This window comes from Peromyscus leucopus, chromosome 14 (assembly GCF_004664715.2).
Source record: "Peromyscus leucopus breed LL Stock chromosome 14, UCI_PerLeu_2.1, whole genome shotgun sequence".
Classification (NCBI taxonomy): Eukaryota; Metazoa; Chordata; class Mammalia; order Rodentia; family Cricetidae; genus Peromyscus; species Peromyscus leucopus.
The window spans coordinates 49,039,562-49,061,920 of NC_051075.1; the positions used below are offsets into that span (position 1 = coordinate 49,039,562).

At 49.2% G+C, this 22,359-nt stretch overlaps 1 protein-coding gene across 9 annotated transcripts in view; it reads left to right on the forward strand.

The window, feature by feature from the left end:
- The window catches only part of Smoc1 (SPARC related modular calcium binding 1), a 165,330-nt gene that overhangs the window by 134,060 nt on the left and 8,911 nt on the right, over positions 1-22,359 (forward strand). For 8 of the 9 annotated variants that reach the window (XM_037210682.1, XM_037210684.1, XM_037210683.1 and 5 more), the window contains 3 exons: positions 11,479-11,671; positions 12,237-12,319; positions 14,208-14,313. In XM_037210682.1, coding sequence (XP_037066577.1) covers positions 11,479-11,671; positions 12,237-12,319; positions 14,208-14,313 — 382 coding nt within the window. Of the gene's footprint in view, positions 1-11,478; positions 11,672-12,236; positions 12,320-14,207; positions 14,314-15,459; positions 16,278-22,359 lie in introns of those variants that run through there. The other variant, XM_037210688.1, reaches the window with a different exon arrangement.

A 22,359-nucleotide genomic window follows, 5' to 3' on the forward strand; every position in this document is an offset into this window, starting at 1 on the left:
AAACTCTTTCATGGTGTGATCAGGGGCTGCAAGGAGGACCCAGAACCTGGCCCCATCATGAGTTAGATCCTAACGCCTTCCGTCCTGTGCCTCCGTGACCAGCATGTATGTATCTGTGGATGAAGCATCTTATAGTCACTCTGTTCCCTGGAGACAGAGCTACCATTAGGAACCCCAAGTGGAAACACATCTTTCCCACATTTTGCACTGAAACAAGATTCCCATTTCTTCTTGCATGAGAACATCTGTGTTTGTACACATGTCACAGGTAGGCCGGTTCACAGTATTCTTGCCCTTACTCGTTTGGGCACGTTTTTCTTGTAGGCCAGCTTCTGGGCCACTGGCTACAGTTGAGATTGTTTTTCCACCCAGGAAGTTCCTGCTGCGAGAGCTTCTGTGACGGGGGTTTGGGGTCACAGAGGCAATGGCACCTCCTGACTGGATCCCCACCCCCACAAGTCTATACTCTTTGCCCAACTGGAAACCGTGGGCTGATGTAATGACCTGAGGCTGGAAAAATAAACAGCTTGCAAGGAAACCAGTGGTAGCCGTTTGTAAGCAAATATCCCACAGCCACCTGGCATCTCACACATGACGTGATTGGGAGGAAGAATGAGTAATCTACCAGCGTTAGCAACTGGGACGGGCCTGGGCTTGTGTGCATTTAAAATATCTATATGAAAACACATCCTGTTATTGGCCTTCTAGGCTGCCTGCCCTTTGGGATCAGGAAGATACTTTGGTCAATCGTGGCCAATGGAACTGAGATGAGGATGGGGCCAGATGGCCTTTCCCAGGGCTTACCCTGGCAGCAAAGGCTTTGCCCTTTCTATGTTGAGAGGAAAGATGATTATTATTGGAGGCCTGAGAGCCAGGTCTACAGTCCAGCTTGACCTTGCTTTAACATTGACTTTCTTGGTCACGTGACTCTGTTACCCCATTATCCCATTGTGTGCTTCTTGTAATGTTGGGATGGGAGGTGTCTAGCCCCAGGATTCAGTCTCTGGGACTCCCTCTACCAGTGAAAGTTTTGTTTCTAGAAGTGAATTCATATGCACTTTGATGTTCCATAGCAAAACCATGTCTCAGTATTTTCCTTTTGTCCTCATTTGGTAGTAAGCTGTAATCAAAGAGCCTGCCTAGGTAGTGTAATTGGTTCATTCCAAGTTTCTGAAAGTCAGCGATGACTTTAACTTTAGTCTGGGAGCCTTTATTATGTGTTTATAAATGACATTGCAAGTAATCAGGCTGTGAAGTTTATCAACACACATATACAATGTTAGTATTTTGGGAGGAGGAAGGAATAAGGAATACTTAATTTTTACAAATAAAAACCCCTCTCTTTCACCCCCCTTTATCTGTAATCCATTCTTCCTCTCTTGCTTGAACTTGAATTTTCTATCATTTGGTCCTTCTAGTACAGAGCCTGCAGGTCAGGGTCAGTGAAACTACCTAGAAAAAAAGGGAAGGGACGAGCTACTATTTCTTGGTCCTTGTCGCTGAAGAACGACCGTGAAGTCTTTCTTAGTCCTTTCGGGGGAAAGGGTATCTCTCTTGGCTTTGTGGCATGAGTCAGTAGAGATGGGTGGTGTGAGTCAGTGGTGCTTTGCGGGGAAGTTGAGAAGAAAGATGGCCGTGTGCTAAATCGGGGCAATCCATCCCAGAAGAAATATGCTCTGTGGAATTTCTGTCCCCACCTCCCCAGGAGCTCAGTATCTGTCTGTGTGGGAAGTGGGTGTTTACCACTTCAGACCATGGCGAGCCATGCATGGCCATTTTAGGTTTTCCAGAGAATCTATTTACACAGGCTGGTTGTACTGTTTCCTTATTTCCCCTCACCCATGACGATTCATCCTAAGAGCATGTTTACTCCTGGGAGAGTGCTGCTCCCTGCCAGCGCTGGCGATGTGGGATGTTAGTTCTGCCTGAAGCACAGCGAGCTAGCGGTGGCTCATGGGCCACATAACAGGATCTCAAGAAGTATGAGGCTCGGGAGAGAGGCTGAAAGCTCCAAGCAGGCTTGCCCTTGACTCAACCCTTCCGTGTGTTTAGCTAAATCTGGATTAGCCCCCAAGCCATAGGAAGGTGTGCCTGTTCTTGTCTGACCATAAGTATGTGGGCTATTAGAGGGGGGAGCACCTGGGAAGCCTCCAGAACCACCCCCCAACTTTGCAATGAGAAAACAAGAGCCCAGCTAGCCAAGGGCTCATGCAGGGGTCTAGGCCCATGGGCACTAAGGCTTGAGGGGGGGTTGGAAAAGCACAGTGAGCGTTTAAAGCAAAGGCCTGGCCATTGGGGTGTAGTGTACCCACGGCAGGGGCAGTGATGTGCTCCACTCTAGTGGAGATGCATGTTTTTGTCAGTGGTGTTGTTATTATAAAAAGCAGACAGACTCGTGGAGACATCTAAATAGAACTAAAAAGACACATACACATTTCCTCTGTAGACTGCGTACTCCTTCCCTGTATGGACCAGGGCAGACTGCTCCCATAACCTGGTCCTTGGTCAGCCATTCTAGGCCAGTTGAGGAGCCGAGTTGAACACAGACATAAGAAGACTAGGTATACTTATTGGAGAAATTATTTTGGCCACTCCACGTAGTTAAAAGGATATTTATTTAATGGCGTAACTCACAAATTAAGTAATGGGTAGGTCGCAGGGTCTGGGGAAGGTGTAACGCAATCCAGTGGTGTTCTCCGGAGCTCTGCACAGTCCACCTTCACCGTTCAGCGTCCCGGCACCAAGCGAGCGCACAGAGAGCGCTGGCCCATCCAGCTCTCGGGTCTGCAGGCGCCTACCCTCGCCCCGTCTCATAGGCGTGACGGTTGCCAGAGTCTCAATGGGGGTTGGAACTTCCAGATCCAAGCTGGAATGGCTACCCACTACATATACTCCACATGTAACTGAAGATACTGCCTGCCACCTTAGAGCAGTTAATTATAACAGCAGCCACCACTTTCACCTTCCTGTAGTACCAGGTTAAATGTGGTACATTTATTCTGTGGTGTTAGATATCCAAATCAAGGCCTTAAACATGCTACGTGAGCACCCTGCCACTGGGCTGCAACTTAGGTCCCATATACTACGATATCTTATCTTCATAAACACCTTGTGGGCCACGTGTAGGGGCTACTCTCCTTTTACAGGTAAGGAACCTGAGACTTTGAGACCGCCCAAGGTCAAGAGCTACGTGGGAGAACCCAAAAGCCTATGTTCTTGACTGCCATGCCCTACTGCCTCTATTCTGCCTGCTGCTGATGTCTATGAAATCCTCCACTGTGCCAGTCGCTTGGGGGAAGTGCGTGGGAGCTGGAGCGATGGACACATACTGTTGCTTCAGCCACAGGACCGTGGAAGCCTGGGTCTCCTTAACCCTGTCTTCGGCTCCTGGAGCATTCCATCTGAATGCCCCAAGTTCCTTCTGGCTTTGGGAAACAGCCACCCAGTTGAGATCATACAACATCCCAACTTCTCCCTCTGGGGTAGAGCCGAAGGGGTCCCTTTCTTAACTAGTTGGCTCCTCCACCAGAGCATTCTCCAAAGTCCCTCCCAAGTGTGAATGAGGGATGATGTTATTTTTTTCACTTCCTCTTGTGGCAGATTAGGCATAAAAGAGGTGTTTTTTTTTTTTTTTTTTTTTTTTTTTTTTTTTTTTTTTTTTTTTTTTTTTTTTTTTTAATAAAGATAGGGATGAGGAAATCTACTGCAATGGAAGAGATGACTTTATTAAGTTTGTGCAAATTCTGTTTCTGATTCCCCACCTCTATCCATACTGAATTGAACACCAGAGGCTGATTTTATTCTGTTAGTAGGTGATGTTTTGCTTTTCCCTTGACCAGCAGGACCTCTCCTCTGAGCCTTTCTGTTTCTTAGCCCATGGTCAGTCCCGGGAGCAGTGACTTTGTGGAATCTCCCTCTCTGTGGGATTCTCAAAACCACCCAGATGGCTCCGAGTCACACGAATATATTGAGTCGAGAACTGGCTGTGACCAAGTGGCCCTCACTGACAGAGGTGATGGAAAACCCTTGGTGAGAGGGCAGGGCCAGCTCAGCAAATGGTGCTTGGAAAAATGATCCTCTGAGGGGCACTTAGCCCCTCCTGCGAAAAAATTGCAAAGTCCACAGTAAGAAAATAACCTATTCACATAATTGGCTTGAAACCATAGGTGCCTAGACCCCACGTGGCTGAATAAACAGAAAGTGTGGCTCAGTGATGTCCCATAAATCATTCCTAAAGATTATGACTCCAGCAGGGCCCTCCCCTCAGCCCCACACCTCCAGTCCCTGTACCAGCCCCTTCAACAGTAAAGTTGGCTCCTTAAAACCCAGGCTTACCTTTCTGTCCTTTTCCCACAATCCCCCTCTCCACCAAATCCTCAGCCACTGGGCAGTCCTCTGGCGATCCCAGTACCAGACACCCACCCAAGTATTCTCAGATCGGGAGAAACCTGCGGTGGGAGCCACACCATTCCTTACGCCCCTGGAATTTCACGTCGTTACTTAGAAAGATGGTTTTAAATGTACGGTTTGTTATTGTGGGTTATCGTTCAGCATTTTATTCATTTTTGATAAAAGGCGAGATGGGCGGGAGGTATTTGAAGAGGTTTCAGGGTCATTGTTGCCGACACGAGGCCAGTGTTTTCCTTAATATTCTTGGCTCAGCAAAATGATTCCTTTTGCAATGAAATATAAGCAAGCGCCTCTCATTTTCTTAGGCTGAATCGCCCGTTGTTGATGTTATCCCCGTAAGAAATGCAGTCTCCAGGGTCTGAGGGTTGAGTGTAACATTTCCCGGGATGAGCTGGGGTCAGAGATTCTAGTTCCAGCCCTTGCAGTCCTCGTAACCAACGGGGCTGGCATTTGTTCTGCTGTGGGTGGGCTCCACCTCTAGAGCATTAGCTGGAACAAAATCTTCAGACCCAATATCCTTCATGGAGTCTTCCTCCGTGAGAGTCCATGGTTCCCTGAGTGAGGAGCAAACCAGAGATGGGGTGGTGAAGGGGTGGGCAGGAAAGATATGATGGAGTCCTGGCTCCCTTAGCACTTACAGTTGGTGGGGCACAAAGGGTAAGGGGCACAGAATTTCAGTAGGAGCAGTGCTGTGCCTCAGCCTCCCTTCAGGGAAGAGCCCTCAGAGGTAGCTTCAGGGACAGAGAAAGACCTTGTATGAGGTTAGGCTGACACGTCATGGTTAGTTCTTCCTGTCCGATCACATAATTCTCAGAATTTTCCTGGCCTTTTCAAGGCCTAATGTGGTATCAGACTAATATATATATATATATACACGTGTGTGTGTGTGTATGTATGTATATGTATATGTATATGTATATATGTATATATATATATGTATATATATATAACCATTTCATAGCCTGGGCTTACCTAGCTCCCCAGCACTTCTTTGTATCCTCCCACTGAGTCCTAGAATCTTCTTGTCTCCCGGAATCTTGCATTGGGTCCTCCTCTCAAGGACACTGTCCCAAGCCTTGCTAGTATCCTGCTGCCTTTCATTGCCTAGTGCAAGGGACAGGAGCAATTCTGTCAGGATGGTCAAAGTGGCTCCTTTAGAGAACCACGCTCTTTATCTGGAGAGACTGCATCCTTGGCTGGGGCACCCTTCCAGCCTACAGATTTTGGTTGAGATAGGATCTCATTATGTAGCCTCGCCTAGCTTCAAACTCCAACTTTCTGTCTTAGCTCCCCGGCTCCCTCCATAGCTGCCATGTGGTGGGATTACAGATGTGTGTCACCACATCTGGCTCATGGCTGCTCAGTTCTTCTATACCTAAGACATCTTTCCTGAAGTCCTTATGATGCTCCCTTCGCTACGTCCATTTGGCTGGGCATCCTGACCACCGTCGATTGGCTGAACACTATTTAGCTATCGTGACATGAACATCCACAGTTGCTTTTTTGGTTAGAGCAGATTATTCTACATAATGCGGGCCAGCCTCATGCAATCAGTCCCAAGATTTAAGTGAAGAGGTTGGGGTTTCCTCAAGAAGAGGAATTTTGCCTGGAGACTGTCACGTGGAAACCCTGCTTTGTGTCTTAGAGTTGTGGGCATGACCTATTGATCTGGGACTCAAGACTGCCTCATCTTGCTGGCCTGCATTTCTACCTGACTGGCTTGCATACATACATGTTTTAGATTTGTCCTCCCCCTAATTCATGACCCTAGTACTTAAAATCTCCCTCTCATCATGTGTGTGTGTGTGTGTGTGTGTGTGTGTGTGTGTGTGTAACCCTGAGTGATACAGTCCTTCTTTGACAACCCCTCTGCCTCCTCTCCCTCTGCTCTTCCCACCATGAAATCCCTTTTTTCTCTCACCACAAAGATCACAGTAAAGTCAGCCCATTGGTCACTGATGACTTGGCTTTCAAAGGTGCTTAGATGTTGGTTACCCAGGAGCCTCAGCTTCTTCCTCTGTCCTTTCTCTCAGATATTCCTTCTCTGGAAATCAAATAACCCGAAAGGAAGACCAACCCAAATCCTGTAATGTTGGTTGGCCATTTTTGCTTTTAAAAATATATGAAAATAAAGAAAAGACGAAGAAGGAGAAGAGTCCTGGAAGAGAGGATAAACCCTGGGCTCCAGTGAACATTGGGGATTAGCTGAGATTTTATGATATCCAGCTCTTCTCTGCTCCTAATTACCATGGGTAATCAAGAGACACAGAGACCTGAGCCAGACAGAGATGTCCTCTGTTCTGATCCCATCTTGGCTGACACATAAGGACCTGGGCCCTGGGCCCGCAGACGGGTTTATGTTCATCTGGTTCATCCTGGCCTTTCCAGCTTTGTCTCCAGCTTGGCTCACTGCTGTTCTCTGGTCCCACTTTCTTCCCTACCACGGGTGACTGGGGAAAGACACACTGTGTGTCTTCTGGTGGCAAGGCCAGGACTTTGTGCATTCCTAGCATGAGATGCTTTTCTGTTGTTTTTGGTATTTTACTCTTTTTGGGGGGCATGACACCCAGTTCCCAAGTAAATCACAGGGAGGCTTATTCTTACTTATGACTGCCTGGCCTTAGCTTGGCTTAGTTTCTTGCCAGTTTTCCTTAACTTAACTTATCCTGTCTACCTTTTGCCTTTGGGCTTTTCCCATCCTCTTATTTTTGTAAATCTTACTTTCTTTGTGGCTTGCCGTGGAGCTGGGAGGCTGACCCCTGAAGTTTTCCTCCTCTGGCTGCTCTCTTTTTTAACCCTCCCAGAGTTCTCCTTCTATTTACCCTCTCAGCCTGCCAGCCCCGCCTATTTCTCTCTCCTGCCTCACTATTGGCTGTTTGGCTCTTTATGAGACCATCAGGTGTTTTAGGCAGGCACAGTCACACAGCTTCACAGAGCTAAACAAATGCAGCACAAACAAAAGCAACACACCTTAAAATAATATTCTACAGCACTTTTCTGCTGTGTTTCTTCTTTGAGGGAGGTTTCATTGACGGCTCTCACTGCTTAGCACCATCTCAGGGGCAGGTTTGGGAGGGGATATGTAGACGTGTACAAGTGTGTTGGTACCATCCCTGTGCTCTCTCTTCTCTGGTGTGGGTTCTGTCTTCCAGGCATATACAGGCAGCCCTGGCCCATTCTCATCGTTACTGGGCCACACCTTCCCATCTCCTCTCTGTGTCCCAAGTTTTCCTAAGCAGAGATGAAGTGTTTTAGAGTGGTGTGCCTCTGCCTTAGCAGAGCTCCTTGCTCTGTGCATTAGTGTGGCTGAAGAGACCCTGGAAGTCAATCTCGGCTTGCATTCTGTAGAACAACCTCTGAGAAAACTGGAGAGATGGGTGGCAAGACTCATTTGGGAGGTGACTGAGAAGCGGGGAGGGTGACTCTGAGGATGGACTGGGTCCTCAGATCTGTAGTGAGTCTGCTCCTCAGGACTTACTAATTAGTGTTTGGATGACTTCCAGGGTGCTGATTGAAGGGCTTGCAGAGGCTACAAGAATCCCCGTGGTGGAAAGTGACAAAGAATTAAGCAGGTCTAACTAGATATTTGGTACCCATTGTTAAATAACACACTAGCCCAAACCTCTTTGTGTATCAGAAAAATCATTTATTCTTGCCAGTGTATCTGTCAGGTGACAGAGTGGCTGTCTCTCTAGTTTTACATGAATTGGCTCCTCTGCTCATGCAAGAGGTGGGGTGGGAGCATCCAAACTGACCTCAGTCATGTTGCTAGCAGGCCGGGCCTCTGCCCCTGCAGCAGGCTAGAGTAGCTCCCTTATGTGGTGATCTTAGGGCTCATGGACAGTGAAGGCAGAAGCCGCAAGACCTCCAAAGGCCCGGGCTGCTTCTCCAGCATCATCACACTGTTCTTCTGTGGGTTAAAGCCAGTCAGACAGAGTCCCCAGGGGCTGGCCGACACAAGGCAGAGACACAACTGTTGGAGACTATTTGGCGATCATGTACTGTTAAGTAAAAGTATAGAAGGGAATAAAACTTGGGTTACCCTGTAACAATGGAATATGTCATTGTAGAGAGGTAAAGAACACAGCTGGGCTGAGCTGGAATTCCACCTCTGCCTCCTCCTAGCTGTGATTATGGTTATTATTATTTTAGGCAGGGCTTTGTGTGTCCTGGGCTTGTGTTCTGATCTTCCTGCCTTTGTCTCTTGAGTGGTGGGATTCCAAGCCCAGTTTCTGCAGAGCTAGGGCTCAACCCCAGGGCTTCTGGCATGCCAGACAAGCACTGCGCCGACTGAGCCCCCAGCCCTCTAACTCATGATCTTGATCAAATCATTTAGTCAGTCTGTGTCCCTGATGTCAATACCTGTCTTCGAAGATTGGAAATAGTGCGAATTGAGTTGATACAAGTAGATGCCCCTCACCTCACACTTCCTAAGCACTCAAATGTTTGTCTCCATTCACTGTATAGATCTATAATGGTGGGTGAGCTACAAATTTGGTTTTCGGTTTTCTAGTTCTGAACCAAAGAGACAGAAATCCTGGGGGCCAGGCTTTGTGTGCCTGGGCTGAGAGGGTGTGCTCATTTAGAGGGAGCTGTGTGTGTGAACACATTTGCTCTTGAGTGGAGCTCTTGGAGAGGCTGTCAGGTGTCTGATCTGGAGGAACCCAGGTAAAAACAAGTGTGTTCTCACTCACGAGCAGGTGGCCAGATGCCAGCGAGGTGGGCTGGATTGTCCATGGTCCTCAAGCCGAGCTCAAGTCTTCCTTCTTAGAGTGGGCTTGAGAAAAACTCACGCTCTCTAGAGTTTGTTTCCTTCTGTGTTTACGAAGCTGGGGTCATAATAGTGCCCAGGATAGGTGGACCAAGAGGCTAGACAGGCAAAGCCTTCTTCTGTTGCCTGGTGCATTTCATTCAAGGAATATTTGCTGGAATCATTAGTTCTAAAAAGCCATTTTAAGGGATTTTTTTTTTTCCTTTCTGGAAGACACATTGCATACTTTTCACAAATGGTTGGTTCTCTCTCTCTGTTTGTCTCTGTCTCTGTCTCTGTCTCTGTTTCTGTCTCTCTCTCTCTCTCTCTCTCTCTCTCTCTCTCTCTGTGTGTGTACATGTTCATGTGGGGGTGGGGGTGAGGTACACATGCATATACATCACTGTGAAGGCAAGAGGCTGAAGTCAGATGTTTTCCTGGATTACTTTTTGGATTACACCTCTTTTGAGACAATGTCTCTCACTGAACATGGAGCTCATGTGGGGTGGCCGGCCAATGGGCTCCAGGGATCCCCCTGTATCTGTTCCTGTCCCACCGATTGGTGGGGATGTAGAGCCCATGCGTGGCTTTGTATATGGGTGATGGGGATTTGAACTGGAGTCCCCATGCTTGTGTGGCAGGCATTTGACCTACTGAGCCTCAGCCAGCTATCCTGTCATTCCCGTTTCCCTGACAGGGCACCCAGACTTTCAGAGTGGACGTTAAAGTGAAGAATCCTATATTTAGTCTACTCTTTAATTCCACGCTAATCTGTATTTTTCTGGATTTGGGAGCTTCCCTTTCTTCATGATTTAAATCCCCATAGGTGGTCACAGAAGCCGACTTAAAGCAAACCTTTAAGAATGTCCAGAAATCCATCCGCGGGGCCCAAACCACGGGCCTGATCTTCTTCCTGCCCAGCTCCTGCCCCAACTTCCCCAGGTTTCAGGCCCGCTGGTGTGAGGTTAGGTTCATCAAGCCCGCTGCCCTGGGAGGGGGGAGGTGTCCCTCCCCTTCCCCTTCCCATCTTGCCGTGGTCTGATTTATGGCTGGCGAGGCTGGCCTTAGAGAGTCTTGATTTAAAGCCTCTGTCAGAGGTCGTTACGCGAACGTGGTGCCTGTAAAAGCTGTTTTCCTTTGCCTTTGTTTCCTGATCAGCTCTTTCATGGCATGAAATATGAGGTAGGAAAACGAGGCTACCAAATTGGAGCTGGGAGAGCTGTCCCAAGCCTCTGGTGTAGCCCCCTTGAAGTTGTGTTGGTGTTTGCCTGACAAGATCTAAGGGAGGTTGTGGGGGGGGGGGTTTCCCCCTTTCGGGGGCCATATGGTTTGTACAGGTTTTTTTTTTTTTTTTGAAATGTTATTTGAGATAAGGAAACAAACTCAATGCTTTGTTTTCTAAATAAACAAAAATTTACATTCTAAATTCTAAATAAACAAAAAATTAAAACAAACAAAAATTTCAAATCAGACAATAACACCCCCAAAATGAAGCCCCCAATCAAACAAAGAAAAGAAAAAAATCTAGAAGAGAGAAGCCGGGGTGATTTCGTGGTCAGGGTCTTCCAGGGAAGGGTCCTGCAGGAGGGAGGCTTGGGTGAGTTGGCTGCATCTGGCATAGGGCCCCAGTTACAGTCTCTGTCTGGACCTGGCTCTGGAGAGACTTGGTTTGGCTGTTTGGACACGTTCACGTGTTCCCGAAGCTACCAGCTTTAGACACTCTTCTGCCTCCGCTGTTTCTGCTCTTGTCTGGTGGAAGAATCTGCCCACTAGCTTTCGTTCCTTGTCTACCTGTGTTGGAGGGTGAGAGGAGCCAGGGCTGGCTCTTGTTGCCCTTTCATTTGGGTGTGGAACATCACCCTGCACAAGGGTGGTGGTCTGTGGTTCTGTCCTGCTATGCCTGGACTAGGCGATGTCCTCTGCACAGGCATCCATCCCAGCATCCACTTGCAGGGCCGTCTGGCTACTGCCTCTTCTGAAGCCTGTACCCAGTTGTATCTGGGCAGGGATGACTCTGAAAATGGAGGAACATTCCAACTACGGAGTAAACTGCTGCTTGGAGAAGTAGCCCTGAAGTCCTGGCTGGCTTGTTGCTACATGAGAGCCTCTTTGGTGAAAGTGCTGATGAGCCCCTGGCTCTGTAGCTGGCCACAGGGAGGCTCTGGCCCTCTGGGGCTCTCACCTTGGCAGCGTGCAAGACATGGTTGTCTGGGATGATTCATCAGTTCCTTGGGGGCAGGCCTGGTCCTGGCTATTTATTACAGATTCTGGACAGAAGGAGGCCTAATCGTCACCAGGAGCTGCATCTTTTCTTACAGAGAAAGTCCACTCTTGTGACCAGGAGAGGCAGAGCGCCCTGGAAGAAGCCCGGCAGAATCCCCGTGAGGGCATTGTGATCCCCGAGTGCGCCCCCGGTGGGCTTTATAAACCGGTGCAATGTCACCAGTCCACAGGCTACTGCTGGTGTGTCCTAGTGGACACAGGGCGCCCGTTGCCTGGGACTTCCACACGGTAAGCCCTCTTCTCAGAGCATCACACAGGGACCAGCTTCTGGCTAGGCTGCTGTTATTGTTACCACCGCCCTCCCTCTCTTAGAGGCAGGTCATGGGAGACTGAGGTCTCCATTCCAAAGCAGATGAGGGTCTGGTAGAAGTGCCTGGGGACCTGGGTTCTGATCACTGATCTGTTCCTTTCCAGCTGTGGACCTTGGAAAACTACTTAATCTCTCTCAACCTCTCAGGTTCCCTAATAAAAAGCTTATTGTGCCTCCCAGGTTACGAATGAAGTCCTATATAATCAAAAAAAAAAAAAAAAAAAAAAAAAAAAAAGGATCCCACGTGCAGCTTGGAGCTGGCATTGTTATCACGCTTGCGTGGCTAAAATGACATGCCTGAACGTGTCTCAATGGGAGCATTTATGCCGGATTGTTTTGTAGCTGCTGGACAGTTCAGGGGCTGTTTTCCTCCCTGAGGGCACTCTCTCGGCTTAGTGATGACACAGATCGTTCCTGGGCAGTGGTGGCTGAAGACTCAGTTGCCAACCCCCCCACTTCATGTCTCTGCCTCTCTCTCCCCAGCTATGTGATGCCAAGTTGTGAGAGTGACGCCAGAGCCAAGAGTGCAGAGGCGAATGACCCTTTCAAGGACAGGGAGTTGCCAGGTAGGAGACACTGCCGCTCTAACACCCGCTGGTGCTAACACTTTCACGTCCCTGGGCTTCTCGTCCCCTCACCATGCAGAGGCCACTCTCTCCTCTATGTCTGTTTCCCCATTTGCCCGTTTGGCAGTGTAGAGCAAGGCATGCTGGGAAGGTCCATCACGGGAGCACAGACCCAGAAGCCATGGAATCTGCATCCCGAATTAGTCCTGTGCCCTTGAGAACATTGTTTCCTTCCCACGCTCTTGCCTCCTCATCTTAAAAATGTAGTCACGGCCTTAAAACTCTGTCCCAAGAACTTCGTGGTCAATCTCCATCTCGGTGAAGCGGGGACAACATTTTGGGGTCTGTAAAACTAAGGTAGCTTACAAAGAGTGGCTTCCCTGAGGGGTCTGGGTGGTGTCTGCCACCTGTTCTGTGGAATGCTTATATGATGACTCTTGGTGACACAGGATGGCCACTAGGGGTGACATGAGACATACTAGCAAGAGCCCAGGACCCCCAGATTGTCACTAGGCTGGATTTCCCCTGATTTATAGCAAACTCTGAGTTGCAATAAGAATTCTAAATACAGGATATGTAGAGGATAGACTCTCTCCTGTAAATCCTTGCAGGTCCCTCTTTTCTGTGCACTATTCTAGAAAAAGCCCAAGCACGGGGACACCTTCTCACAGGTGACCCTGTCTTAGACCTACGCCCACATAGAGAAGCATGGCTGGGGAAACAGCCCCCCCCCCCCCCCCCCCGCACCTCTGCGGAGGTAGGAGCCATCCAAGTTCATGCTCACCAGCAGTCTTTCCTCAGTACACGATTCGGTCTGCACTGATGAGAACCGGTGCCATCTTCCTATTGCCCATCAGGACTCCAAAGTGAGAACTGAAAGCGGGGAGTCTTAAGTCCCGGACTTTCCATGTGAGGTTAGTAGAATTCACCGTGTCACGGAATCGGAGGCAAGGAAGCCAGGGCCCCTTCTTCTAGCCACCCCTCGACAGGTTGGGGATAGCTATTCTACTTCATGCCAGACACGGTTCGCTTGATCTGGTGCTCAGGGACATGAGGTTCACCGAGTGGAGGAGACGAGCCGTATAAAGATGAAGGAAGGCATGCACATAGAGATTGAGGTCAGGTACCCTCAAGAGAAGAGTGAGGCACTGTGGGAGTGACAGGGAGAACTTACTCTAGAGTCTATACTGCTCTGAGGGGTCATATTTAACTCGAGACCTCAGGGTTCGGAGAGAGAAGGGCGGAGCTGCTGCAGGGGGCGGGGCTGCGGCTGCGCTGAGGGCCCACTGGGTTCAGGTGAGGAGGACTCCCGTCTCTGCCATGGTAGGGGTGTGTTTCCTCAGCAATGCTCCTCTTTGTGGCGTGGATCTGGGACAGGTGCTCCCGTCTTCAGTTACCATCTCGGCTGGGAAAAGATGGGCAAAGAGAGGAGATTTTTGATAGGTCCACCCAAATCAGCTTGCACCAGGAGGATTCTCTCCCTCTCTTGCGCCTCTTCAACACCTGGTTCTTGCCCCTACGGCACTGCTTTTCATATGAACGGTGCCTGTCTGGTTATTATCTTGAGTACATTGGCCCAGCAAATTTTTGCAAAGTCTGTGAGGCTAAGAACCTCATCTGTTGTCTCCCTAGCATTTGCGTAGTACCTGTATTGGTGATTAGCAGAACTTTATGAAATGGAAGGAAGCTGAACGCGTTATTATCCTTTTGGTCTGGTGCTTCCCTGTGGATTATGCACAGAGGAATGATGGAGGCTTGTAGCGATCATTTGAGCAGTGAACACGCCCCCAGTCTTTGGCTGTACAGAGACTCTGAGGGGATCATCGAGGAAGCTGTTGCCTTGGTAAGTGACCTGGATTCTGCCCTCAGGTCTCCTCTTGTCTTTTAGGCTGTCCTGAAGGGAAGAAGATGGAATTTATTACCAGCCTGCTGGATGCCCTCACCACAGACATGGTTCAGGCCATTAACTCAGCAGCGCCCACTGGAGGTGGGAGGTGAGAATGTGAGCAAGACTCAGGTGCAGTAAGGTGTAGTAGTCCTGGACTCTTCAGATATGAAGGGGGGCTGGGAGAGAGGCCAAGGGCCAGGCGTCTGTCTGTCCTTCTCCCGAGCACATGCCCACAGCTTTGTTCTACTTGTTGGTGAAAATTTTCCTGCTTTTTGGGCTTTAAAAATTTTAATCTGCTTTCCTCTAGCTTTGGTAACAGGGTTTGCAGCCCTCTTGGAAAACTTACAGATGTTTTACCCAAAAGGAGGGGATGTAAAAGTGAGAGTCTTTTCTGCAGTCCCGGGGATTGAATCCAGGGCCTCACATGTGCCAGGCAAGCATTCTGCCTTCGATACATCCCCAGGAGTGAAAACCCTTAATGGAAGGAAGGGTGGTGGGCATCTGATGGGAACAGGACACCCAGGCAGAGCAGGGAGGACCATAGGCATTTAGTGATTTCTTTCCTTCCCAGAGAAGGCAGGGGTCATGTATCCCTTTGACCTCCTGGCAATTGCAAAGAGCTGTGGACAGTAGAATCTAATCTTCTCATAGACAAAGTGGACTTGTTTCAGGAATTAATATGGTATCTGGAGTAGTCCCAGAGCTGAAATACACATGTTCTCTGGTAGCCAGACTATCTGGAGCCGACTGATTTGGGCCCATTGTGTCAGTGGTTGGAACATCCATCATGCATGTATCCACCATTTGATCACCCTTTGAATATATCCAATATGTCAAGTCCTTGACCAAGGACAAGGTATTGAGGAATAGAAGACATGTCCCTCCCCTCAAAGAAGGAAGACGAGTGGGTATACTAGACCATAGGCAGATATTAGAAATATGTAACGTATGGTCGGTGTAGTTTAGTACGGTAGGGCTGGGGGATGGAGAAAGAGGAAGAAGAATAGGAGAAGATGAGGGAGGGATAATGAGCTGTGAGGAGGATCCTGGTCCTAAGGGTCTGCGAGACATGCTAAGTAAGACTTGCAGTTATAAAGCCAGAGGGGAGGCTTAGCAGGGCCCAGAGGGGTCAGGGGAGGGAGGGTGGGGGCACTGGATGCCTTAAAGCAGCAGAAGGGGTACCAGGGCATGGCAAAGATGTGCAGCCTGCTCTGGGCTTGTGTGGCTCACCAAAGGGGCTCTCACTCCCCAGCATCTCCCTGGAAGCGGAGCTGCTGCCAAGAATGACAGTGGATAGACAGGCCTCGGCCTCCAGTCCCCTTAGAAGAGACAAGTGTGGCAGGGGCCACTGGCTGGGATTTCCCATGAGGACTTGGACCATGAGCACAGCCGTAATGGATTTGCATCCTCAGCTGGACAAAGTCAGCCAGCTTGAGAATTCTATTTAAGTCGTATCGGAGTTATAGCGTTCCTGGCCCAGATGTGTAATAATCTAAATTTCACCAAAGGATGGGGTAATAAAGAAATGTGGTGTGTGCATGTATGGACTAGTTTTTCACTTTCAAGAAGGCAACTATGTCATATTGAGGACATTATGCTAAGTGAAACAAGCCTGTCACAAAGGGCAAATAACCATGGTTCCACTTACATGGATCAAACCTTCAGTGTCAGGGTGTAGAAATGTGCTTGTCAGGGCTATTAGGAGAGGGAAGTGGAGGGCTTGTTTGTTTATTGATTTAATTATTCATTTTAATCCATTTTGAATAATGCCTTTCTATGTAGCCCTGAATGTCCTTGTTCTTGCTGTGATCCTCCTGCCTCTGCTTTCTGAGTGCTGGGATCACAGGTGTGTGCAACCATACCTGCAGAAATGGGGACGTTTTAGTCAATAGGTATCACATGTCAGTCAGTCAAGATGAAGTTGTCGGTTAAGCTGCCATCCTGATGGTGCACAGTACGGCGTCATGCTCTTATAATCCTGGCGGGAGCATAGAGTGTGTGTTCTGGGTTTTTACATAGACAAAATTTTTAGAAGAAAGGAAAAAACAGGGTACACCAGCTATATTTCTTTCTTTCTTTCTTTTCTTTTTTTGAGACAGGGTTTCTCTGTGTAGTTTTGGTGCCTGTCCTAGATCTCACTCTGTAGACCAGACTGGCCTTGAACTCACAGAGATCCACCTGGCTCTGCCTCCCCAGTGCTGGGATTAAAGGTGTGCGCCACCACCGCCTGGCTTATTTCTTTAAAATACTTATCTGGGTGCCTAATCTGTGTACTTCAGGGTCTCATGAGCTCAAGGCTGGCTTCTGATAATGGCTCTGTTTCCTCTTACCTGGGGCGTGCCAAAATCTGAGAAAATCTGAGAAAGATAGAGACAGGGTCTGACAGGCCATGGATGAGAGCTGCTTCCAGGCTTCCCACAGTGCTCAGCGGCTCAGCATCTGAAACAGAGGCCATGCACCTGGTTGTCAGGAAGAGGGGAAGGGTGAGTGTTACAAACGCTCACTGGCACATGCCTATCGCATGCAATGGCCCAGAGCTTGCTCAACAGCAGCTGTTTGATGAGAAACCGGGGCATGAATTGCAGTAGTGACTTTCTGTCCTCTGTCTCACTTTCCATGCTTTCAGTTGTTCCTAACCAACTGCAGACCCAAACAGCTAATTGGAAAATTCTAGAAAGAAAAAAAATTTATAAGCTTATGATAACTTTTATTGCCATGATGTTTTGTTATAATCTTATTATTAGTTATTTCTGCTGCTTAATGCATACACGTTCTTCATTTGTAAATTAAGATTTTTTTTGTAGGTACAGACCGTAGGGAAAAGCAGTGCATTTAGAGTTCAGTATTGTCAGCAGTTTCAAGCATCATTGGGGATCTTAGAATGTAGAAGGGAGAACCTACTGTTTTTATGTTGTTTAGAAAAAGGAGAGAAAACATAAATAAGGTAGGAGGCATGGGTACAGAAATCTTATGTCTGGGTGGGCCCACTCACCAGCTCAGGGGTCTTGGCTGCAAGTTCTGCCTCAGCCCTGTTGGGACATCCTCTCCCCTGGCTTCCACAGGAGCCACGGACCCCAGGACTGCATGGTCTTGGCTACAGGAAGGGGATCCTAGACAGGCCCTGCCACCAAGGGAAGTTAGGATTGTTAGGAAGTTAGGAGATTTTTACAGGCACTAAAAACTAGGAAATTTATAATGTCTTTCATACCAACGTATCCTGAGGGAAGGACTTGAAAGAAATAACTCTTCTTTTAGGTGTAATTTAGGGTCGGGAAAGTTTTTAAAAAAGACACTTTCCAAAACTCAGTTTTCATTTTAAGCTTGTATTAGCTTGATCATGCTTGGTTTTGATAGGGTTGAGAGATTTGGACTGTTTGGGGTATATGTGTTACCCGAGGGCTGGACTTTTAATCAACAGGAAGACAAGACAGATCAGGAAATCGTTTAGAAATCAGTCAAGAGAGTGGAGTGAAGTCAGGGAGGCCGTGGGGAAGCATTGTTTGGGGAGGTACCAGGGTTGCGAGCCTTCCTGGGCTCTCCTGGATCTCCCCATTACATCAAGCACAAGCCCCGATTTGTATTCGGATGGCCCTCGTGAAAGTCCTGCTGGCCTTTTGCCTTTGTAGTGTCCAGTCACTGGTCCTTCCACATGTTCTGCTGGCTGTCCTGGGACCCTCACACCAGCTGCCCCTTCAGTGCAGAATGTCATTCCCCCCTTTCTGGTGACTGTCTGGTGTGGTGACAGACCTTCTTCTCAGAGGTCCTTCCCTGCTGTATTCCTAGAATTTGATCCCATAGTAGATATTCAACATGTGCCGATGGATACATAGCAGGAAGGATAGTAGATATGGTAGAGAGGGGGTAGATCTGACAGTCCAGTGACCATTGTAACACTAAATGTAAGGCTGGATGCAACATGGAAGTTCATTGTGGCTGTTTTGTAAGCAGGGCCCTCCAGCACTCTGCCCTGGTCTGATGGACTCAGGATGCTGTATAGACAGATGCCAGCCGCTCTTCCGGGATGGAGGAGCGAGGGAGGGGGCATGGGGCTGCTGGAGATTGAGCAGCAGTTCTGGAATAGGGCTGATGAAGAGAGTCAGGAAATGCAGAGATCCTGGGTGTTGGACTTGGCTTTGGAGTTGAGAGCTGGGGCTGCAGGCATGGAGGGTAAAGAAGCCACACCCAACCCTTCCCTCGGGGTCTGACAATTAAAGTGGGATATCAGTGGGAAACAGTCCCACATGGAGACTGTGGGAAGAAGGGAGAGAGGGTGTTTGGGCAGCATAGAAAGTCAATCATCAACTCGTCAGACATGGTCATTGTCAGTTATGGCTTTGCACTTCTCAGCCTGCCCTTGGTATAAGCTCCTGTGGTTGTTTCTGGGGGGACGTCTAAAGAAAAGGGCATGCTTCTGGTGTGGAGGAGAGGTATACACCCAGGAGACTATATTACAAAGCCGATGTGATCATAGAGGCTGGTAAGAGCTTCCAGGACTCAGGGCAGAGAGGGCATGTGAGAGCTGACGATACAGGTGACTTTCCACTTACACGGGGTGGGGTGGGGGACACGGGAGGGGGGACGGCAGGGGGGGGACGACCGGACCAGTGGTACCGGAAGTGAAGGCTTCTCAGCAGAGGAACATGTGGGCAATGAGAGAGGAACAAGGGGCATAATGGGAAGAGTGGCAGAAGCAGTGTGATTAGGTCTGGGGTGTGGTGTGGGCAAGCAGGAGATGAGGCTGCAGAGCCGGACAGAGCCCAGGTTGTGTTGGGCCAACCGCGTCATGCCAGAGGCATCAGGGACCACGGTGGCTGAGAGCACCTTTGAATGGGCATTCGGATGCAAAAGCAGGGGAATTTAAGAGGGGGCCAGGAGAGCAGTCGACAGCAGGAGGGTGCTGGGAGCATAACCCAGCAGTGAGGGAGGATTTACTGAAACATTGTGCATGAAATAAATAGATTCTCAAGACTGGGTAGAGGCAGGGAGAGGGAGGGAAGGAGGTGCCAGTTTCCCCGCTCTGGCCTCCTAGCCTGATTGAGTGGCCAAAAACAGTGCTGCCCAAATCTAAAATTAGACAATGTAGAGTTGGGTGTCTGTAGAAACATCTGTGACTGGTACATGCACAGGGTCATTACAAATCTTTAGGTGACAGCCTTCCTCACTGGCCTCTTGCTGGATGATTAACTTATGCCCTTGGCTCCCTCCGCCAGAGCTCTGGAAGGCAACAGTCTCCCTTGGATCAGCCATCTACCCATCCGTTAGACTGTCAGTCTAGAAGGAAGGCTATCTACCTAGGTGTCAGTCTCTAGGGCACTCACTCTAGGGAGTCAGCCAGCCTTGTCTGTGTGGGTCTCCTACTCATTCACCTGCCTCTTAAGGAGAGACGAGGCCAGTGGAGTGGCCTCATCCTCCTGGTTCAGTGAAGTTGGTTGTCTGTGGATGGCTTTGCAAGGAAGAGTCTGGAATGTGGCTGACTTGGCATTTCCCAGCTCCACCCGCACAGCTGGTGGAGCTTGGATCCAGCTGCAGATGGGGCTCAGTCGGTCTGCTTGGCTTGGCTCAGGCCTTCTGGCCAGCCCTCCTTACCTTCTCTAAAACTGCTTAGGACAGCAGAACTGGGCTCCAGATCTTGGCCAAAGCAGGTTGTGGTAAATGGGCTTGGCTCTCCAGCTGTGTGTTACAGCCAAAACCTGCCAGGGCCAAGGCCACAGAATCAAAACTGAAAGTGCCGCAGAAGGATGGCCTTCACCAACCCTAATATTGGGAGAAGGCTGAGTGTGTCTGTTCAGGGAAGGACCTGGCTCCAGTGGGTTTCCCTGTCCCTGAAGGCAGAAGTTACTAAAATAGCCCAAAGGCAGAGTCACTGAGCAACTATATCCTGAATCTAGAATGAGAGTCATTTGGGTGTAGCTTTTCCACACTACATCTGAAGAAACTTGGGCATCCTTCCCACACAGGTATCCATTTTAGAAGAACTTTGCCCATGAAGGGGTCCTTATAGGCATAATAAATGCAGTTGATCTTTTTTTTTGTTTTTTGTTTTTTTGAGACAGGGTTTCTCTGTGTAGCTTTGCGCCTTTCCTGGAACTTACTCTGTAGCCCAGGCTGGCCTCGAACTCACAGAGATCCTCCTGGCTCTGCCTCTTGAGTGCTGGAATTAAAGGCGTGTGCCACCACTGCCCGGCTGCAGTTGACCTTATGGAGCCATTGGCCCCTCCAGCATAGGGTCCCAGCTCCAGTCTGATGAACATCCCAAGCCCCCAGTAGGGGTGTATGCGTGTGTGCATTCGGGCACACATGGGAAAGCAAGATTGAGGTGTTTTTTTTTGTTTGTTTGTTTTTTGTTTTTGCCAGTGTTAGCCTACGCTGTGTACCAGCTGCAGACGTTTGTAAAAGGATGCCTCCACAGAGCCACCGAGATGGCTCTTTAAGTGAAAGGGGCTTGCCACCAGGACGCCTGACCTGAGTCAGATCCTGAGAATCTACAGGGTGGAAGAGAGAATTGACACCCTTGGGTTATCTGTAGAGTTCCATGTGTTAACTGTGGCATGTGCACCTGCACACATGTATTCACACACACACACACACACACACACACACACACACACACACACACACACACAAGAATGAATGAGTGTAAAAAAGAAAGTGTAAAAAGATATTTTCAGAGAGTTGTAAGAACTGGAGGGGCTGGTGGGGCGTGACTTTGAGGTCAGGGTATAAATGGCAGGAGTCTGTGATGTCAAGGACTCTGGCAAAGATGGATTGAGAGGCTTCTGGAAAATCTGGGGAGATCTCATGTTCTGCCTCACCCCTCTCTAGCACTCCCCTGCCGAGGGAATCTCAGAACTGCTCAATTCACAGAAGTCTCTGGTGTCTTCTCTTGCACATACATGCTCAGTGTTGGTTTGGCTACACCAGGACTGGTGATGGATCAGGAGTATAAAGGTTCTTAGAGTGTGTTATGGTAAAGGTGTTGGGTTCCCAAGTATGGCCCTGCCACCCCCCAGCTTTGAGGTAGAGTCGAGGCTTTGTTATTTAAGGGAACTTCTGGAGATAGAGGGATTCAAAGGTAGAGCCCCATGATAGCTGGGATTGAGGGGAGGGGTTGGGACAGAGGCAGAACCCTTAGTCCCCACAGGGTAGGCTGTGGGTTGGGGTCTTAGAAGTAACTCAGAAGGCCTCTTCCGAAGAATGGTGTCCTGCATTTAGCCCAGCATTCTGCCGTGGGCTGGCATCGGACAGGGAGTGCAGTCTACAGTGGGGAATCAGGGCTGCTCTCCACTGCAAGGTCTTGCTGAGAGAGCAAAGAGGGATGGAGGAGAGCCAGGAGGGCAGAGGCACGGGCCCAGATGATAATCACCCCCTGGCCAACTCAGAGCTTGCTAGGAAGAAAGAGCTGCTTCTTGGTGCGAAATAGCCTGAAGGTAGGTAGGGAGAGCGCTGATCACAGAGAACAGACAGGCGGACAGGAGGGTGCTCCAGGAACATGTGTTGGAGGGAGAAAGCCTTCCCTGGCAGGGCCTCTGGGTGGGATGACCTCATCCCTTCCCGTCTCAGGGACCCAGACTTTATTATTCCAGCCTTTGGGTAGACATTACGCTATGCGAAGCCTAAAGGTTAAAGGAAGAGCTGCCTTGGCCTTGGGGCTCTCACAGCTCCCTGACTGCCTCCCCCGAGAGAGAGCTTTCCTTAGGAGCTCCTTTCTCCTCCAGAGCTTGGGGCCTCCCCTTCCTGCACCCCGAGCATCCCTACCGAGGTTCAGCCTGCCCACCCTGTGTGGACTGCAGGGGCAGCCGTGAGAGCAGGCGCCGCGGCGGATAAACGAAAAGTGAAAACACTTGGACACAGGCGGTGACATGCTTCAGAGAAGGCCAGGCTGCTTCAGACTTCCTGCACCTGGTTTCCGTGGCAGATTAAGCGGATTCCCTAGGAGTCAAAGGCCAGCGACAACTCAGTGTGGTTCTGTCACACCTGCCCTAAGGTTCTCTCTGGGTGGAAGCTGTCAGGATGAGGCCCTACTGACATGCTTCTTAGAATCCAGGGTGCCAGGGGATTTACCCAAGACTGAGGCCACTTCATTAAGAATGGGCTGGACAGCGATGACTGTTTTTTTTTTTTTTTTTTTCTTTCAGTAATGCAGCTTCTTTTG